This window comes from Salvelinus sp. IW2-2015, linkage group LG20 (genome assembly GCF_002910315.2).
Source record: "Salvelinus sp. IW2-2015 linkage group LG20, ASM291031v2, whole genome shotgun sequence".
NCBI lineage: Eukaryota > Metazoa > Chordata > Actinopteri > Salmoniformes > Salmonidae > Salvelinus > Salvelinus sp. IW2-2015.
In genome coordinates this window covers 13430670-13449685 of record NC_036860.1, presented here as the reverse complement: position 1 = coordinate 13449685, position 19016 = coordinate 13430670, and the positions used below count along the sequence as shown (strand labels likewise).

Here is a 19016-nt window from a genome sequence, read left to right as displayed (position 1 = left end):
GTCACTCCCCTCAGTGAGCTTGTCCAGGAGTGGGGAGAAGAGGGGGTGTATTTGAGATGGGAGTATCTAGAGTTGACAATTGATATAAGCCATTGGATGAGGTAATGTTTTGGTACTATGAAGTACCAAGAACGAGAAGTAGAACCTCGTCTAAGAGACCAAACTGAACGATAATTTATAGCTAATGCTATCTGGCTATGGGATAATCCTCTTTCAAGTAAAAGGCCCTTTGTGAAGTTCCTGAGACCTGTAGTTCGTCATATGAGTTGAGAGGGGTGTATCTTAGCTATAAAAGATACTAGTATTCTTTTATAAGCACTCTCGGAATTCATTTATAGACACTGAATTGATCTGAGAGTCAAAGGGCTATGGTGAAACTCATATAATTAAAGATAAAGTTTAAGTATAACTCTGACTGGTGTGTGGTTTGTAAACTCTCCTCATTTAGTAATACAGGAAATGACCACGACAAAAGCCAGCTGACATTTTCTCATGAGGTGCTGACCTGTTGCACTCTCTACAACCACAGTGATTATTATTATTATTATTATTTGACCCTGCTGGTCATCTATGAATGTTTGAACATCTTGGCCGTGTACTGTTATAATCTCATCCCGGACAGCCAGAAGAGGACTGGCCACCCCTCAGAGCCTGGTTCCAACTCTAGGTTTCTTCCTAGGTTCCTGCCTTTCTAGGGAGTTTTTCCTAGCCACCGTGCTTCTACATCTGCATTGCTTGTTGTTTGGGGTTTTAGGCTGGGTTTCTGTATGGCACTTTGTGACATCGGCTGATGTAAAATGGGCTTTATAAATACATTTGACTGATACATTTGATTGGTTTAATAGTTATTGACTCAAGACATTTCAGCTTTTCATTTTTAATTCTTTTTTTTTTTAATCCCGTTTGACACTATTGGGTATTGTGTGTAGATCAGTGACACAAAATCTAAATGTAATACATTTTCAATTCAGGCTGTAACACAACAACATTTGGAAAAATTCAAGGGGTGTGAATACTTTCTGAAGCCACTATATCTCCGCCACTAGGGTGAACACTGGGCACTCTTAGGTTGGTTATGCGTTTGGGGGAAGCGAATCCTGGATCTGTGCACACTCACCCTCTCCAGTGTGTCTTTGATGGGCGGGACTGGCAGGCAAGGAAGAGAGGTCTGATAGCTGTACAGGAGAGGCTTCCTGCCAGACAGCAGACGCACGGGGGTGTGGGGGGGGGGGGGTGGAAGAGTGGGAGAAAGAACATCAATGAATCTACTAAAACTACAACCACAGTACAACCAAAGATTTTTTATAACTAAACCAAGATAGACCACAGCCTGTCGGTTCCAATGGCAACAAATTAGTCATAGTGGGCAGAACAAGCAAGGAGGTAGCGAGATCCTATTGCCGTTTTCTAGCATTCGTCTGCCTATTTCCGTTAGGGAACGCCTACTCTGTGAAGTACACGTGTGCAATAACTCAATTTGCCTTAGCACTCCTAAACAATGCGATTTTTAAAAACTTTGGCAAAGGTTAAAGTCCACAAAACTTAGTCCGCTCTGTTCATAAGAGATTTTACTTTTGGGGATAGAAAACTGTATTGAGATCAATTGTTTCATCGATGAGAAAATGTGCAGAATGTCAGTACGGCTGCAGGTCTGCAAGAGACTAAGAAAACATCACTGGATAAAAGAAAAACAAGTAACATGAGGACCTCTGTTGGTCAAACGTAGATGACAGCTCTGTACTGGCATGAATTTGAAGAACAAGCACCTACCCACGTCAGCCGGTTATTGTCATGAAAGAGACTGCCAGTCTCACGGTGATTGACTGTTAATATAATCCACTCACCACCGTATTTGGCAGGTGAGCGGACACGCCAAGAGGATGCTTCACATTTATACATCCTGTGAAATATCTGTCACATTGTTCCCATCTGTGGTACAACTGCAGCTGCCTCTCCTGTTCATGCTTTGGCCACTGCGTGTACTATTGCCACAACCAATACCATGACCGGCGATTACAATATCACTATTATTCCATCCATCCATATACTACAGAAAAACGCAAAAACAGTGCTAGAGTGAGAAGTACAAAGAGGGTTTCCTCATTAAGGTTTCCACCGTCTCTGGCATAGCATGCATACCACCCAAACTTTGGTGGTGGTGGAGATGTGTCCGTGCTGCTCGAACATCCAGCGGTGGTAGGAGAGCAGCAGCTTGAGACAGAACCTCAGGGTCAGGATGAGCGACAGCCACAGCAGGGTACTGAACACCAGCACTGACAGCATGGTCTGGCCCTGGACACTCAGAGAAAGACTACTGGTGGGGGAGAGGAGAGAGGCGAGAGGAGAGAGAGAATACCAACAATGAATACATTATAGTAGTAGACTGGTTGTCAGTACGGCTGCAGGTCTGCAAGAGACTAAGAAAACATCACTGAATAAAAGAAAAACAACTAACATGAGGACCTCTGTTGGTCAAACGTAGAAGATTACAGCCCTGTACTGGCATGAATTTTAAGAACAAGTCCTACCCACGTCAGCCGGTTATTGTCATGAAAGAGACTGCCAGTCTCACGGTGATTGACTGTTAATTAATATAAATCACGTTTAGCATCTCCAGGCCTCCATTACAAGCCACTGATGCGCGCCTCGAACACCTAGATCTAATTAACGAATTGAATATACAACATCACAGTAAATCCATTACTTATTTTAGTCAGGTCTAAAGAAACATTATGATGTGAAGAAAATGTATTTCTGAAGAACAGAATATGATCTGTACTGTATGTGATCTGGCTATGCTCCATGCCATAGGCTGTAGGCTTGTTCATTAAATCAGACAAGACACGCTTATAAGTCCCGTGCCATTATTATACATTACATGATTTTATAGTAAGAAGAATAGAATTTAACTTAGCTGAATAAAATAGAAAGGATATTTTTCCCGTTCCGGAGCGCGCGTGCATGTGAAGCGGCTATCTCGAGCGTAAAAGTGATCATTTGAAACAGGTCCTATACACTATATTTAGAGTTATTTGGCAACTTCAGTTGTGAATGATACAAACCTCAGAATGTCTTAGAAATCAAAAAATGTATGGGCTGCATGGTGCGACTATAGGCTATTGATGATTTGAGAAAGTAGCAACAAAAAAAGAAACTTGCGCTCTGTTCCTTGCCTCAGGCTGCATGTGCTGTTCTCTCAAGTGAACATATTTTCACCTATCACCCTATTCTCAATTGAATCTTGTCTTTTCTAATACGTAAAATATGTTTCGATTTAGAATGGCCATTATTAAATGTGCAGGAACAGGGGGGAAAATGATCCACACGCACACGCGCACACGCACACACAATGAATGTTATCATGGGAGGAGAGCGCAGGAATGTGAGTATACATAAATGGTCCAGTGAGTCAGCCATGACTATAGCCAACTAAGCCCAGGATGTCGCTTTAATAAGGGCATAGGTCATGTGTAGTATAACATTAATTATAAACTGGGTGGCTCTACTCTTCCTCCCTAGGACAGTGTATGATGTAGTTACCTCACAGGGAGAGGTAGTGAGTAATATAGCTAGTTACCTGACGGGCAGGTGCTCCTGGATTTTGGCAATGAGGCCCATGGAGGGGTCAGAGCGCATGTACATGGTGGCCAGGATGGCTATGACAACAAACAGCCAGGAGGAAGGGCTGGCGGGGTACACCCCTTTGATCACCCTGTTCTGTCACCACAGAAGAAGAAGACCACGGTGTGAATATACTGTACATAGAATATGAAACGGTAGGACTGGTAGAAAATACAGAGGTCAGTGTACAGGATACTTAAAGACCAGTAGAAAAACATAGTGTCAGTATATAGGATGAATTGGATATGGTTACCTGAGGAATAGCAAAGAAAGTAGTAAATATGCATAACGATGAAAGTGAAGGTGATATACTGTATATTCATATGAATATACTCTACGTACACACATTCAAGGGTTTTTCATTATTTTTTACTATTTTCTACATTGCGAGCTGCATCAGATGACCTGGCCTCTACAATCACCTGACCTCAACCCAATTAAGATGGTTTGGGATGAGTTGGACTGCAGAGTGAAGGAAAAGCAGCCAACAAGTGCTCAGCATACGTGGGAAATCCTTCAAGACTGTTGGAAAAGCATTCCAGGTGAAGAGAGAATTCCAAGAGTGTGCAAAGCTGTCATCAAGGCAAAGGGTGGCTACTTGAAAGAATCTCAAATATATTTTGATTTGTTTATCACTTTTTTTGGTTACTATATGATTCCATGTGTGTTATTTTATAGTTTTGATGTCTTCACTATTATTCTACAATGTAGAATATAGCAAAAACAAAGAAAAACCCTTGAATGAGTAGTTGTGACCAGACTTTTGACTGGTACTGTATATAAAAGTAAAGGACTGGTGTAGAGGAACATGTCATCTCAACATCACCCAATTCAAACTCTTAAACATGCCCGAGGCAGGAGTCTGAAGAGGAACTGTTGCACACAAAAGGAAACACTCCAACGTTGGAGTTGAAACAAAAACTTGAAGAACGGGTGTGGCTACGCTTCAAGTCAACGTCTCATGACAATGTCTGAGCATGCACAGGGACACCATAGCAACCCGGTTGGGARGTGTGTCGGATTGAACACGAGTTCAATACTTTTAACGTCCATGAAGGCCTAGCCATTATTGAGCCTTCTTTGCTTGTAAATATCCTTTGATATCGGTAGTTTTAAAATGTGATTTTGTCTGTATGTACTGATTGCTGCAAAATGAATTGCCTCAGAGGACATTAAAGTTAACTAAACTAGTTGAGCACTACAGCATAGACAACTTGAGGGAAGTGACATTGCATTAAAAAAAGCCATGCGACACAAGTTCACACAAAAAACACTTATCTGCACAGCTGTACAGTGAGCAGAGCAAAATACTGTAAGTAATGTACTAACAAAAAGGTATTTGTTGACATATCTATACATCAAAGTCCAGCTCGTTTCCCTCTGCATCAGGCTCTGTAGCACCTACATATTGCATTTCACAGAACATGAACACACACATGCATATATTCTCTCATACATAGACACACACGCACTCATGTTGTCCTATATACAGTATCAGTGTATATAGACACACCTACTCATTCAAGGGTTTTTCTTTATTTTTACTATTTTCTACATTGTAGAATAATAGTGAAGAAATCAAAACTATGAAATAACGCAAAAAATAACCAAAAAAAGTGTTAAACAAATCAAAATATATTTTAAATTCTTCAAAGTAACCACTCTTTGCCTTGACAGCTTTGCACACTCTTGGCATTCTCTCAACCAGCTTCACCTGGAATGCTTTTCTAACAGTCTTGAAGGAGTTACCACATATGCTGAGCACTTGTTGGCTGCTTTTCCTTCAATCTGCGGTCAAACTCATCCTAAACCATCTCAATTTGCTTGAGCTTAGGGGATTGTGGAGGCCAGGTCATCTGATGCAGCACTCTGCTTCTTGGTCAAATAGCCCTTACACAGCCTGGAGGTGTGTTGGGTCATTGTCCTGTTGAAAAACAAATGATAGTGCCACTAAGCTCAAAGCAGATGGGATAGTGTATCGCTGCAATGTTGTGGTAGCCATGCTGGTTAAGTGTGCCTTGAATTCTAAATAAATCAGACAGTGTCACGAGAAAAGCACCATCACACCTCCTCCATGCTTCACGGTGGGTACCACACATGCGGAGATCATCCGTTCACTTACTCTGCATCTCACAAAGACAAAAAAAAAGATAAAAAATTTGGACTAATCAGACCAAAGGACAGATTTCCACCGGTCTAATGTCCATTGCTCGCGTTTCTTGGCCCAAGCAAGTCTCTTCTTCTTATTGGTGTCCATTAGTAGTGGTTTCTTTGCAGCAATTCGACCATGAAGGCCTGATTCATGTAGTCTCCTCTGAACAGTTGATGTTGAGATGTATCTGTTCCTTGAACTCTGTGAAGCATTTATTTGGGCTGCAATCAGAGGTGCAGTTAACTCTAATGAACTTATCCTCTGCAGCAGRGGTAACTCTGGGTCTTCCTTTCCTGTGGCGGTCCTCATGAGAGCCAGTTTCATCATAGCGCTTGATGGTTTTTGCGACTGCACTCTTTACATTTTCCGGATTGACTGATTTTCATGTCTTAAAGTAATGATGGACTGTCGTTTCTCTTTGCTTATTTGAGCTGTTCTTGCCATAATATGGACTTGGTCTTTTACCAAATAGGGTTATCTTCTGTATACCACCCCTACCTTGTCACAACACAACTGATTGGCTCAAATGCATTCAGGAAAGAAATTCCACAAATGAACTTTTAACAAGGCACACCTGATAATTGAAACGCATTCCAGGTGACTACCTCATGAAGCTGGTTGAGAGAATGCCAAGAGTGTGGCTATTGTGAAGAATCTCAAATAGAAAATATATTTTGATTTGTTCAACACTTTTTTGGTTATTCCATGATTCCATGTGTGTTATTTCATATTTTTGATGTCTTCACTATTATTCTAGAATGTAGAAAATAGTAAACAATAAAGAAAAACCCTTGAATGAGTGAACCATTATCATGCACCTGTTTCTGCACAGGGACAGGGGGGAAAATACATGTCATCTATGCACTTAAATAGCAAATGGAGGCTTTTYCCGTGGTTCATTTTCATGCCAGCCAGGCAGGCTATACTCCTGTTGTAAAGTGGCTGTAGGTAATAACGCAAGATACGTTCTGAGCAAATAATGTAAGAAATATCACACACTAAAAAAATACTGCAAAGTTGTCTCTGCACCATTTTGTTATCAAACACAAACACACACACCCCCAACTACCCTCACCCCCCTTGGTCCTTCTTTACCCTCATGCGGCTGATCCTCTTCTTCCAGGAGCGCAGGCCAGAGAGGTAGATCTGGAACAGGGCCTGGTAGGAAAGGCGCAGGTCGATCCCCTCGGGGGTGATGGTGAACTGGAAAGCCACTGCCTGGTGGGCCTCTGCCATCGCTACGGAAACAGGACCAGAGTCACATACAATCATCTATTAAACAGGAAAATGCAGTTATAACTACAGCACCATCACTATAGAAACAGGACCATACAGTTGCATAAAATATTGTACTGATGGTCTACCTCAGGGCTCTCCAACCATGTTCCTGGAGATCTACTGTCCTCTAGGTTTTCACTCCAACCCTGTTCCTGGAGATCTACTGTCCTCTAGGTTTTCACTCCAACCCTGTTCCTGGAGATCTACTGTCCTCTAGGTTCACTCCAACCCTGTTCCTGGAGATCTACTGTCCTCCAGGTTTTCACTCTAACACTAATTTAGCACACCTGATTCTAATAATTAGCTGCTGGATAAGCTGAATCAGTTTAATTACAACTGGGGTTGGAGAGAAAACCTACAGGAAGGTAACCTACAGGAAGGTAGCTCTCCAGGAACAGGGTAGGGGAGCCCTGGTCTACATCTTCAAGTTTCAGTCCCGACCGAGGTACTGCAGACAATGTATTCAGAAAGCAGGATTCCCCATTATAGTCAATGGGAGTATGCCAGTCATAGTGGTCAATATTCATGGTTATTAAAAAATATATATATATAAAAAAATGTCATAACGCAATCATTGTACCAATACTTGCTTCTACTTCACCAGAAGTTAATCTTTGAACTGATAAAAAAAAAAAATTCGCACACAGAAGAAGTTATAATGTTAATTTGCAGCCTGCAGTACCCTGTCGGCCTTCAACGTGAGACACTCAATGAAAGGGGGCCACACCGAGCTAGCCCGCAAAGTCACTTCCTGGAGTAGCTCAAACTGCACATGCAACATTTCCCAAAAATTCCTCCATGAAGCAAGATGGCGACRCGCTAAAACGACACTTTCCGATGTTCAAATGCGCCACTGAGGCTTCACATAGGAAACAATGGGGCGACGTCATCAATGGCTCCGTCCATTGAGTCCGCTGACAATCCCTGACAACAAAGATCCACAGATGATGAGATGATCTGTCTGTGACATTTCAACCATAATATTAACATCTATTCAATATAGGGCCGGGGACGATACTTGTTAGTATCGTGGTGAGGAAACAACACACGAAGCAGATGTCACTTCATGAGGAAAACAGCCCTGATGTTGGAAACGAACATCATTATGTTGTCATSCAGAGTCACATGTATTTATTTTCCAAGCTATAGCACACTATTTTACAGGCAGCAGGTTTTTAAAGGACCAAAGAGTTTGGTCTGCTTCGTGTTCACATTTTTGCCGTGTAAAAAATACTGTGACGCTGGTATCGTCACAGCCTTTATAGAAGAGAAAGAAAAAACATTGGCATGTTCAATCAGGTGCGCACGGATTGAATCAAGTTCTGGTGAACGGCAATGTGCCACTGTTCAGTATTAGTCTATTATCCAATACTTTCAGATCTACATAAAGAGCCTGGGTAGATTAGGTCTACATGACTGACTACCTGTCGGTTCAGTTCTAGTCTCAGTCATTCCTCACATAGTTGAAATGGATCATTTCCCAATGTCAAAGCTATAAGTGTAGCCTATACTCTAACTGTGCCGTGAAAAAAAGATGCACAGGTGCGTGGGGGCACACACACACACACACACACCAGGGGTAAAGTTCACCGGTACAGCTTGCCACTGTTGTGTGACGGTTCACATCACACCGACGCGACTGAACCGATTCCAGTTGTAATAGCTACACACACACACCTGCCATGTACACACTGACACACACAACATTGGCCCAGGATGTGATGGTTGACCTATACACCCACATTTAAAACCGCACACAGAAGGAACTATAAAGATCATTTGCAGCCTGCAGTACCCCGTTGGCCTTCAACTTGGGCTACTCAATGAGAGAGGGCAGCACTGAGCTAGCTTGCAAAGTCACTTGCGAGAGTAGCTCAAACTGCGAGAGAGAGAGAGAGAGAGATATAGAGAGAGAGAGATAGAGAGAGAGATAGAGAGAGAGATAGAGAGAGAGAGAGAATATGTGTGTGTGTGTGTGTGTGTTGGAATGAGCAATGCATATTTCTCCTTTCACCCTGATGGGGCTTGCATCTCTCCCTTTCTCTTCCCATCTGACTCTCTCACAACCAGAGAGAAAGAGACAGTAAGAAGAGCGAGAGAAAGAGAGAGAGAGGAAGTAAGAAGATCGAGAGAAAGAGAGAGAGGAAGTAAGAAACGCAAGAGCGAGAGAGATTGAGAGAGATTGAAAGAGATTGAAAGTGTGGGTTTAAACTAGGTGACAGTAAATTACAAAGAATCCATGCACACACACACACACACCAAATGTGGAGGTGTGCACACAGTCAGAAATACACAAAGAATGTGCAAGTGACACACACATACAGAGAATAACAACAATCGAGGTATTGTGAGAATGAAGGAGAGGATTGTTGTTCAGAGTAAGAGTCTTCCATGCTCAGGGTAAGGCAGCTGCCATGCCTCCCGCTCCTCAAGTGAAAGACTACATGCCTGCCCTGCATCCACAAATCCTGAACAGGTTCAAACATTGACTTCTACAGCGTGCAAACAATCCAGATGAGTTACTGAGTTATTCATCTACATTCGCAGAGTCATTGGGAATAGTTTCAGAGAACACTGGTTCAATACGGTGTGTATAGCCCCCCCCCCAGCTATAGCTCTCTAGGTGGGGTCTTAAAAGCTTTACATGGTAAACAGCACTGAATGAAACTATGGAAATACAACTATTAAGTAGGCTACTTTCCTCGCAAGGTGGTGAAACAAGTTTCAAGTTGACAAATAACCTTTGCACTCAGTAACCTGCAAACGGGCGTCTTGGAAATGAAACACTATGTGGTAAAGCAGGTTTGGCGTGATCATTGTGAGCAACGAAAGAACTCGCTCTGGGAGTTCACTTGCACGTGAACACGATGGTACAAATACRCAATGTTACGAATTCACAATGCGCAGACTCCAAAACTGCGGGAACATGTGGTGCGCCCACATACAGTTGTTTATACTGCATGTTAATTGATAATAAATGAAATCAATTAACTAATTAACTGTCTGTGTGTGTAGATCTGTATTATACAGAATATAAAAGGTAGGTATACTTTCTCCACCTATATCTGATTGCAGTGACATGAATTGTGCACGAAACATTTATTTGACCATTTAGGGCTAAACAGTCGCCCATCCACTTCCTGCCTGTGTGTAGACCTATCAGCAAAGACATTTCAGCTACGTTATGACGTTTCTACAGGACAACTACAGGCCTACTTAGGCCCTAGCCTACTTGTAGCCAATAGTCTAATCGTATGCAACATTCCTACAAACTAGGGAATTATCAYATGTTTTAGCCAAAAAAACWACTTGTTGCAAACAGTGGTGGAAAAAATACCCAATTGTCATACTYGAGTAAAAGTAAAGATGCCTTAATAGAAAATGACTCAAGTAAATGTAAAAGTCACCCAGTAAAATTCTACTTGAGTAAAAGTCTAAAAGTATTTGKTTTTAAATATACTTAAGTATCAAAAGTAAGTGTAATTGTTAAAATATACTTAAGTAACCTATCAAACGTATAAATCAATTCAAATTCCTTATATTAAGCAAATCAGATGGCATGAATATAAAATATATATGCATTTTYTTTTACAGATAGCCAGGGGCACACTCCAGCACAGACATAATTTACAAACAAAGCATGTGTTTAGTGAGTCCGCCAGATCAGAGGCAGTAGGCAGTAGATGATCAGGGATGTTCTCTTGWTAAGTGCGTGAATTTGACCGTTTTCCTGTCCTGCTAAGCACTCAACATGTAACGAGTACTTTTGGGTGTCAGGGAAAATGTATGGAATAAAAAGTACATGATTTTCTTCAGGAATGTAGAGGAGTAAGAGTAAAAGTATTCAAAAATATGAATAGTCAATTAAAGTACAGGTACACAAAAAAATACTTTAGTACTTTAAAGTATTTTTACTTAAGTAGCCTATATTATAGGCCCACGTAGACAAATKAAAAGTAGGCCTATAACAAAGCAATTAAAAAAGTTATGTTTTTACCTAATGACTCTATAATTCTTTCACCTGGCTGTTAGAGGTCCAAAAGCATGCAACACTCATGATGCACTGACAAAGTAGCCTACTGTTCCATTGGAATAAAATATTTTCTTTAATTACTGTATCGTATATTCGTCAGAAACTGTTATGTTCCGCGCGGGGTTGGKTAGGTTACTTTCTAAATGTAATCCGTTACAGTTACATGTCCAAAAGTTGTAACCAGTAACGTAACTTTTGGATTACTCAAACTCAGTAATGTAATCTGATTACATTCAGTTACTTTTAGATTACTTTCCCCTTAAGAGGCATTAGAAGAAGACAAACATGTATGTTACCAATTGAACGACATCTATTGAAGGATAAATCCATGTTAAAGTTTGACTTTATAGGTTGGTTATGTAGGCTTCTTCTAACCCACCGCTTTTTACTACATATACTAATATGATTAAATTATAACTTTACATTAAAAACCAAAGTCTATCAGAATTCCAGTCATTCCTTGATCTTCAAGAAGAGGACTTGGAAATACAGATTAGCCTAATTGTTTTACCTGAGAATAACCTCAAAACGAATGACTTATTAGCCAGCCCTACTCTGTTGTTTACGATTTTGTTGTCATGGAGGACTGATGGCTCATTGATTCAAGTTGAAAAATAAATGCTGCGCTCATGGAATGCACTACTGAAAAGTGCTATTTACATGTGAAAAATGAATGCTATTTGCTATAGGCCTATTGTTTACCTTTTTGTTGGTGACACTTTGATATCTTGATAATATGCAACTGTTTAAAGGGCAAGGCACAAATAGCTAAATGAGAGGCATTGTGATTCACATTGGGACGGCAGGTAGCCTAGTGGTTAAAGCGTTGCTGGATCGAATCCCCGAGCGGACAAGGTAAAAATCTGTCGTTCTGCCCCTGAACAGGGGGCAGTCATTGTTATTGTTAATTAGAATTTGTTCTTAACTGACTTGCCTAGTTAAATAAAGGTTAACATTTAAAAAATGCGCCGTAGACTGCTACCTCCAAGTGTCTTTTCAAATTGGATAATCTTTGGATGCCGATAGTTTGGCCTACACAGGTGGGCAGCGGCGCCTACTCTTTTCCAGCGATCCATCAAACACATTTGGTGTGTCATCATAATGGTCTCTGACTTGTGGTCAAGTGGCCCAAATGTAAACCTTTTTTTCAATGCTGATTTCAATGTCATTGAGAAAACAGAAGTGTCAAATATAATTTTTCGCAACATCCTTTCTGAAATTAAAAGTAATCGCCGAAGTAATCATCTACTTTTTCAAAAATATATGTAATCCGATTACAATAGTTTTGCTGGTAACGGATTAGATTTACCCTTTTTGTGTAATCCCTTACATGTAATCCGTTACTCCCCGACCCTGGTTCCGCATCCCTCGAACGAATGGTGGGTTCATTCAATATCGCACATCCATCGCTTGCTACACACAAAAGTCAACACACTAGCAGCAGCGCASTGAAAACCACGCCCAAGGAAAACCMCAACGAGTAGACAATAATGTAATAGAAATACCTGTATTAGTCTTGAAATGTCTTTCTGTAAAAGCACCCCAAAGGAGTTATTAAAACACCGAATTTCTTCTTCTTTTTTGTTACATCCAACCTCTCCTCTCACTCCCAGTGAAGACAGACTGGAGTAGGTGGACAGCGGCGCCAGAGAGCCACATACATGGATGACATCACTCTCACAACCCCGCCTCTTTTTTTTTGTCACATGGGACGCGGTGAACACCCTTTCCGAGCGCATTTACCATAGAGTCAATACAGTAAATTGTCAATCAATTTACACATCCAAAAAACAGACCCGGGATCTGTCGTGTTGCTACACAGTGTAGTCTACATTTGGCAATATATATATATATAAAAAACATTTAATACTATTTTTGCTAAAGAAAATGCAGATGTTGAGCACAATTTATGGTCAGTAATCCTAATTAATAGAAGAGTAGGAATTGAGGCACAGTTTCTTAACTTCTGATGTAGTTTATTGTTCTTTATTTATCACAGGCAATAATAATAATCATAATAGTGCACTTWAATTTTTTTATATATAATACAGACATTTCTTATTTAATCCTCCTCATCATGTTGTTTCCCCCCAAATTTCTGTTTAGAATTTTTACGAATTGTTTTGTTCTACTGTGTATGAAGTGGGGGGGAATAACAGTTTTACAATCTTGGAATGATCAATAATGATGACAACAATAATCATATTGTGAGTACGGTGTGAAAAAAGAATCAAGACATGGTTTCATACTGTATACAATGGACAGAGACATGGGGAGGGGTGTGATTATATAAGGATGGGCTGGGGTTGAGGTATTTTCATCTGGATTGAGAGGATGGGGGGGGGGGTTCAAGAAGAGATACAAAGAGATAATGAGGGTGTAGGAAGGGGGCAAGGAGGGGGTTGAGGTGGTTGGAGAGAGAGGGGGCCTTTCGTTTTGTAAGATTCACCCGCAATGGGGGTCAAACGTCTCCCCCTCATCCCGTCATTTACTTTGAACGGTTATTTACACATAATGTCTAAGAAGGGTTTCGCTCTAGTTGTGTCTCCAGACAGTTTTTCCCCTAGTTTTTGTTTTCAGGCGAGACAAGGCGGGGCGTCAAAGCTCCCAGTAACAGCAACGTCCAGGCCCTCTGGCCTCGACAACGCCAATTGAAACCAATAGAAGCCAAACTCTTTTAGACGTGGAGCAACAGCAATAGCCAGGGAGAGGACTACCCCACCTATACAAAAGGTAGGGGTAACGCTGTCTCCCACTATCCCTCCCCGGTTTTTAGCACAGGGTAATGGAGAATGAAAGACTGTGGGGTCGTCTTGTGTCACATCTCGCTCCCATTCACATGACCCCTGACCTCTGACCTACCATTAGAATGTGGCGGGGAGTAGGATGAGGGCTMGGACAGGACACACAAACGGACAGGTCGAGCAAATATAACAGGCATGTACCTCCCTCCGTACGCATCATCTTAAGGCGCCCAAACTCATTCCTGGCTATGCAAACTCTTACTACTACTATTCTGTGCAGGACGGTGCTAGATTCATATGCCACCTATATTAATGCAGTAAAAAAAMAAACATTCYGTCATCATCCCCTACATTGCTTTCCAGTAGTGTCATGCAGCATTTCATTGGCGACTAGCTCGGCTAGCATGGTTACACATCCACCATGCTGGAAAGGACAATGTGAAAGGAAAATATCCAAGACATATCCGCACAGTACGGTTCGAGTCGGCACGATATTAGGAAAATGGGTACATGATTCCTGCCAAAAGGCCTTGAGTGAAGGGTGTGAGCTACAATGAGAGGTGAGCTACTAAAAGTCAACAAGCCATAATCATGTTCTTTGCTGTGTGGAAGGGGAGCAAGACGAGCCCCAGGTAAGGAAATAGAGGAAGACTGCCTCCCACTCTTTTCCTATTTCATGGTAAATGTCCGTTTCACCCCAGTGAAGTATACAGTACAGCCGTAATAGACAGAGAGTACGCTAAGTAAAGAGTTACAATAACCTACTGTTCTGCATCTCCTAGCTACAGAATCGCCCTGTTTGCTGTACGAGGAGTTGTGTGCTATGGGTAGCAGTGTGTTGACTTTGACTGATATGAAGTGTGATGATGGCTGATGGGGACGTGGTACTGCGGTGAGTCTTAGTTACTGTGTCGTGGCCACAGCCATCACGTGAGGCAGAGTGAGACTGATAATAGGGGCTTAATGGCGGGGGCATGAAACAACAAGGTGTCGACTGACGACGAGGGACTAGNATGAAACAACAAGGTGTCGACTGACGACGAGGGACTAGGGAGGGACTAGAACGGAACCTGCGTTCTCTTTTGGTGCTCTGTGCAAGGGGTATGAGGGGGGTCGTAATGAAGGAAGTGGGGGGCAGTGCAGTGGCCAAGGGCGAAGGGATGGTAGGGGGAAACSACTATTTGTTTTGTGTCTTTTAGGACAGTGCGTTCCAATGTTAAGGTCCAGTTTTTAATTGTTGTTTTTTCTCTGAAAGAACAGGAGGGTTTCTGTTTTTGAAGGGTCCGTGTGTGTGTGTGAATACTGTTTGTGTTCTGCACGTGGGGTTGGGCCCTCAGTCAGTGTTTTTATGTGGCGTGTCCATATCTTTGTACACTTAAGTAACAACATTCTATCAGAATATGACAGAGAAGGAATTGGAGATTACTATSCCCACCCTTTCCTGTTCTCCTCTGCTTTTTCAAGTGTCTATGAGATCATTTTTTATTTACTTCATGGAAGATTTTCCTATTTTTTGCCATCCCAGAAATTCCCAAAGAATCAAATCTATCCTTGGTTCATTTCTTAAAATGTGTTTTGTTTTTGCTTTGTGTTGTTGCTTAAAATTGGAAATGATCTTCATTATACCAAACAAAGACAAATCAACAATAAAGACACAACATCAGAAGGATCTGGAAGGATTTTTGCAGCATTGGTTTCTAAAACATTGAGGAACGAATGGACAAGAGGTTGTTTTCTGTCCTGCTCTGGAAAAGAGGGTTCAATCTGGTTTCAACTGCAGCAGCCATTTTTGTCAGTTTCAATGCTGTTCCAATATTCCAACAGAACTTTTCCCTCTGTTCTTGTCAGCATCTTCCCTTTCCACTATCTTTCCACTTTACAATATATAAATCAACAAATAAAYACATCAATAAATATTAAATAWATCTATGACATAAATAAAATAAAATACTTTTACAATAGTGTTTTTTGTTTTTGACATTCACTTGGTTAGCGCTATCCTCCATTTTGTTGGCGGCAAACATCCAACTCATTTGCGCTCAAATCACATTAACAAAAGGAAAAAGGAAACAAAAAACGAAATGGAATTCATTATTTTTGTGTGTGGTCTGTTTCTTTCCTGTCCTGGGAATGAGTGTGCAGCAGTTTCAATGTCTTTCTCTCTGTCATCCTTAAGACAAAGTCTCTCTTTTTGTTTCTTGAAATGAGCTTTTCCACCTCCTCTCTCTTTCTGCTCTCTTAACAGAACAAATCCGTTTAGGTGTCTAGGGCCTTTTCAAAAGCCGCATCATTCAGTGCCCCATGTCGGCCATATTGGGAACGTAAGGGAGTTGGTTGTTTTCTGTAGAAGACAATAATGGATGTGGAGGGCTTGGTTCAGTCCTCTTGGAATGAACACAACTGAACTACAATGTTGAACTACAACATCTTCATCTGAGCACATCATTCAGCGGATCTTAGTMGTATTAGAATTACTCGAACGATTCCAATTATATCGTTCCATTATCTGTTTGAAATCTCTCCGTGTTCCAGATGTCAGTTGTAGTGGGGGCGTTGAGACTTTCTTCTGTGCCTTGTCTGTTCTTTTTCTTCAGCTCGTGTGATATCCGTAGAGATATCCGTTTGCTTAATCCTCATTCCAAGGCAAGATGGTTTTCATAAGTTTGTTTCAATTGTATTTTCTGGAATCATACAATTGTCCTGCTGAGTTATAGAGAAAACAGATATTTGTCTTTTATTTTGTTCAAATAGCTGTATTGACGTCTTTGGAGCTACTTGGATGCAAAGATGCATTTGGACGCTTCACTCTGATTTTGATGCGGTCTTCCTCATCCTTATCTCAAATTCGACCATGTTTCTGTTCTCGTAACTTATCGTTACTGAGAATCCAGTGAAAGGACCCGACCCGTCCGTTTCCTTGACAGCCACTAAATTGACTTGACCCGTAATATTTCACTCTCACTGACCCAAAAAACGACGTTAGGTAAAACTTAAAAGTGGATCCGCGTCAACTGGGAAACACTGTTATAATTCGTGATATTATTTCTGAAATTCCACAAAGGTATTCATCTTATTGGTTGTAGACCGGATAACTTTAAAAAAAAAATCTATTTATCCTTTAACCATTCAGAGCCTGCCTTTCCCCATATAAGTCTGCCTGATTATTTTACTAGCTCCATATTGTTGTTGACAGTTACATGATGTGTTGTACTTCAAATGTACAATTAGACATTTTTCTGATCTTGGCTTCTCTTCTGAAGCAAGTCTATGAGTGACACTGCATTTTCCTCTCGTCCGCTCTTTTCTTGGTGGCCAACTATCTCGTCGGGCCCGTTTCAGGTTGAAGCAGTGGTTTGTGACGATGATTGCTGGGTCAGGTGGTTCGGGAGATGTGACGGTGGTAGTGGTGATGGCGGTAGTGGTAGTCTGAGGGGGTTTGTCTGTGTTGTTCTCTAATGTCATCCCTCTCTAACGGTTTGCCCTATCCTGTTCTGTTGATGTCTGTTTCCACAATGTTCCCTCAGGGCTGAGACTGTGTCCCGTTGGAGGAAAGGAGTCTGGTCTTGTCTTTGCCCGAGCCCTTCCTCTGAAGCACGCTCCCGCTGCCCCCTATCCCTGCGTCACCACGCTCACACTTCTCGCCCCGGTCCCCGCCTCCTTCCGAACGTCGGGAGTTTTGCCGGGTCGGGGTGCCGGGCGGACGCGAGGTCAGCTGCCCATTCTTCTCATCTGGGGAGAAAAAGATAAAAAGACATGAGTTTGATGAAGACAGAGATAACCACGCTCACACTTCTCGCCCCGGTCCCCGCCTCCTTCCGAACGTCGGGAGTTTTGCCGGGTCGGGGTGCCGGGCGGACGCGAGGTCAGCTGCCCATTCTTCTCATCTGGGGAGAAAAAGATAAAAAGACATGAGTTTGATGAAGACAGAGACCACACACACACACACACCACACACACACACACACCACACACCACACACACACACACACCACACACACACACACCACACACCACACACACACACACCCACACACACACACACACACACACACACACACACACACACACACACACACACACACACACACACACACACACACACACACACACACACACACGCACACACACACAATTTATATCTCTGTCTTCATCAAACTCATGTCTTTTTATCTTTTTCTCCCCAGATGAGAAGAATGGGCAGCTGACCTCGCGTCCGCCCGGCACCCCGACCCGGCAAAACTCCCGACGTTCGGAAGGAGGCGGGGACCGCGGGCGAGAAGTGTGAGCGTGGTGACGCAGGGATAGGGGGCAGCGGGAGCGTGCTTCAGAGGAAGGGCTCGGGCAAAGACAAGACCAGACTCCTTTCCTCCAACGGGACACAGTCTCAGCCCTGAGGGAACATTGTGGAAACAGACATCAACAGAACAGGATAGGGCAAACCGTTAGAGAGGGATGACATTAGAGAACAACACAGACAAACCCCTCAGACTACCACTACCGCCATCACCACTACCACCGTCACATCTCCCGAACCACCTGACCCAGCAATCATCGTCACAAACCACTGCTTCAACCTGAAACGGGCCCGACGAGATAGTTGGCCACCAAGAAAAGAGCGGACGAGAGGAAAATGCAGTGTCACTCATAGACTTGCTTCAGAAGAGAAGCCAAGATCAGAAAAATGTCTAATTGTACATTTGAAGTACAACACATCATGTAACTGTCAACAACAATATGGAGCTAGTAAAATAATCAGGCAGACTTATATGGGGAAAGGCAGGCTCTGAATGGTTAAAGGATAAATAGATTTTTTTTTTTTAAGTTATCCGGTCTACAACCAATAAGATGAATACCTTTGTGGAATTTCAGAAATAATATCACGAATTATAACAGTGTTTCCCAGTTGACGCGATCCACTTTTAATTTTACCTAACGTCGTTTTTTGGGTCAGTGAGAGTGAAATATTACGGGTCAAGTCAATTTAGTGGCTGTCAAGGAAACGGACGGGTCGGGTCCTTTCACTGGATTCTCAGTAACGATAAGTTACGAGAACAGAAACATGGTCGAATTTGAGATAAGGATGAGGAAGACCGCATCAAAATCAGAGTGAAGCGTCCAAATGCATCTTTGCATCCAAGTAGCTCCAAAGACGTCAATACAGCTATTTGAACAAAATAAAAGACAAACT

At 42.1% G+C, this 19016-nt stretch overlaps 1 protein-coding gene and 1 pseudogene across 1 annotated transcript in view; both read right to left on the bottom strand.

The window, feature by feature from the left end:
• Positions 1 to 12746, bottom strand: part of cpt1a2b (carnitine palmitoyltransferase 1A2b) — a 52366-nt gene extending 39620 nt beyond the window's left edge. The window contains 5 exon segments of the mRNA XM_070449713.1: positions 1118 to 1217; positions 2138 to 2311; positions 3578 to 3717; positions 6869 to 7011; positions 12590 to 12746. Of these exon segments, the coding sequence (XP_070305814.1) occupies positions 1118 to 1217; positions 2138 to 2311; positions 3578 to 3717; positions 6869 to 7009 (555 nt within the window). The 5' untranslated portion in view covers positions 7010 to 7011; positions 12590 to 12746.
• Positions 12747 to 17608: 4862 nt separating this feature from the next.
• The window catches only part of LOC111981648 (serine/threonine-protein kinase BRSK1-like), an 18222-nt pseudogene continuing 16814 nt past the window's right edge, over positions 17609 to 19016 (bottom strand).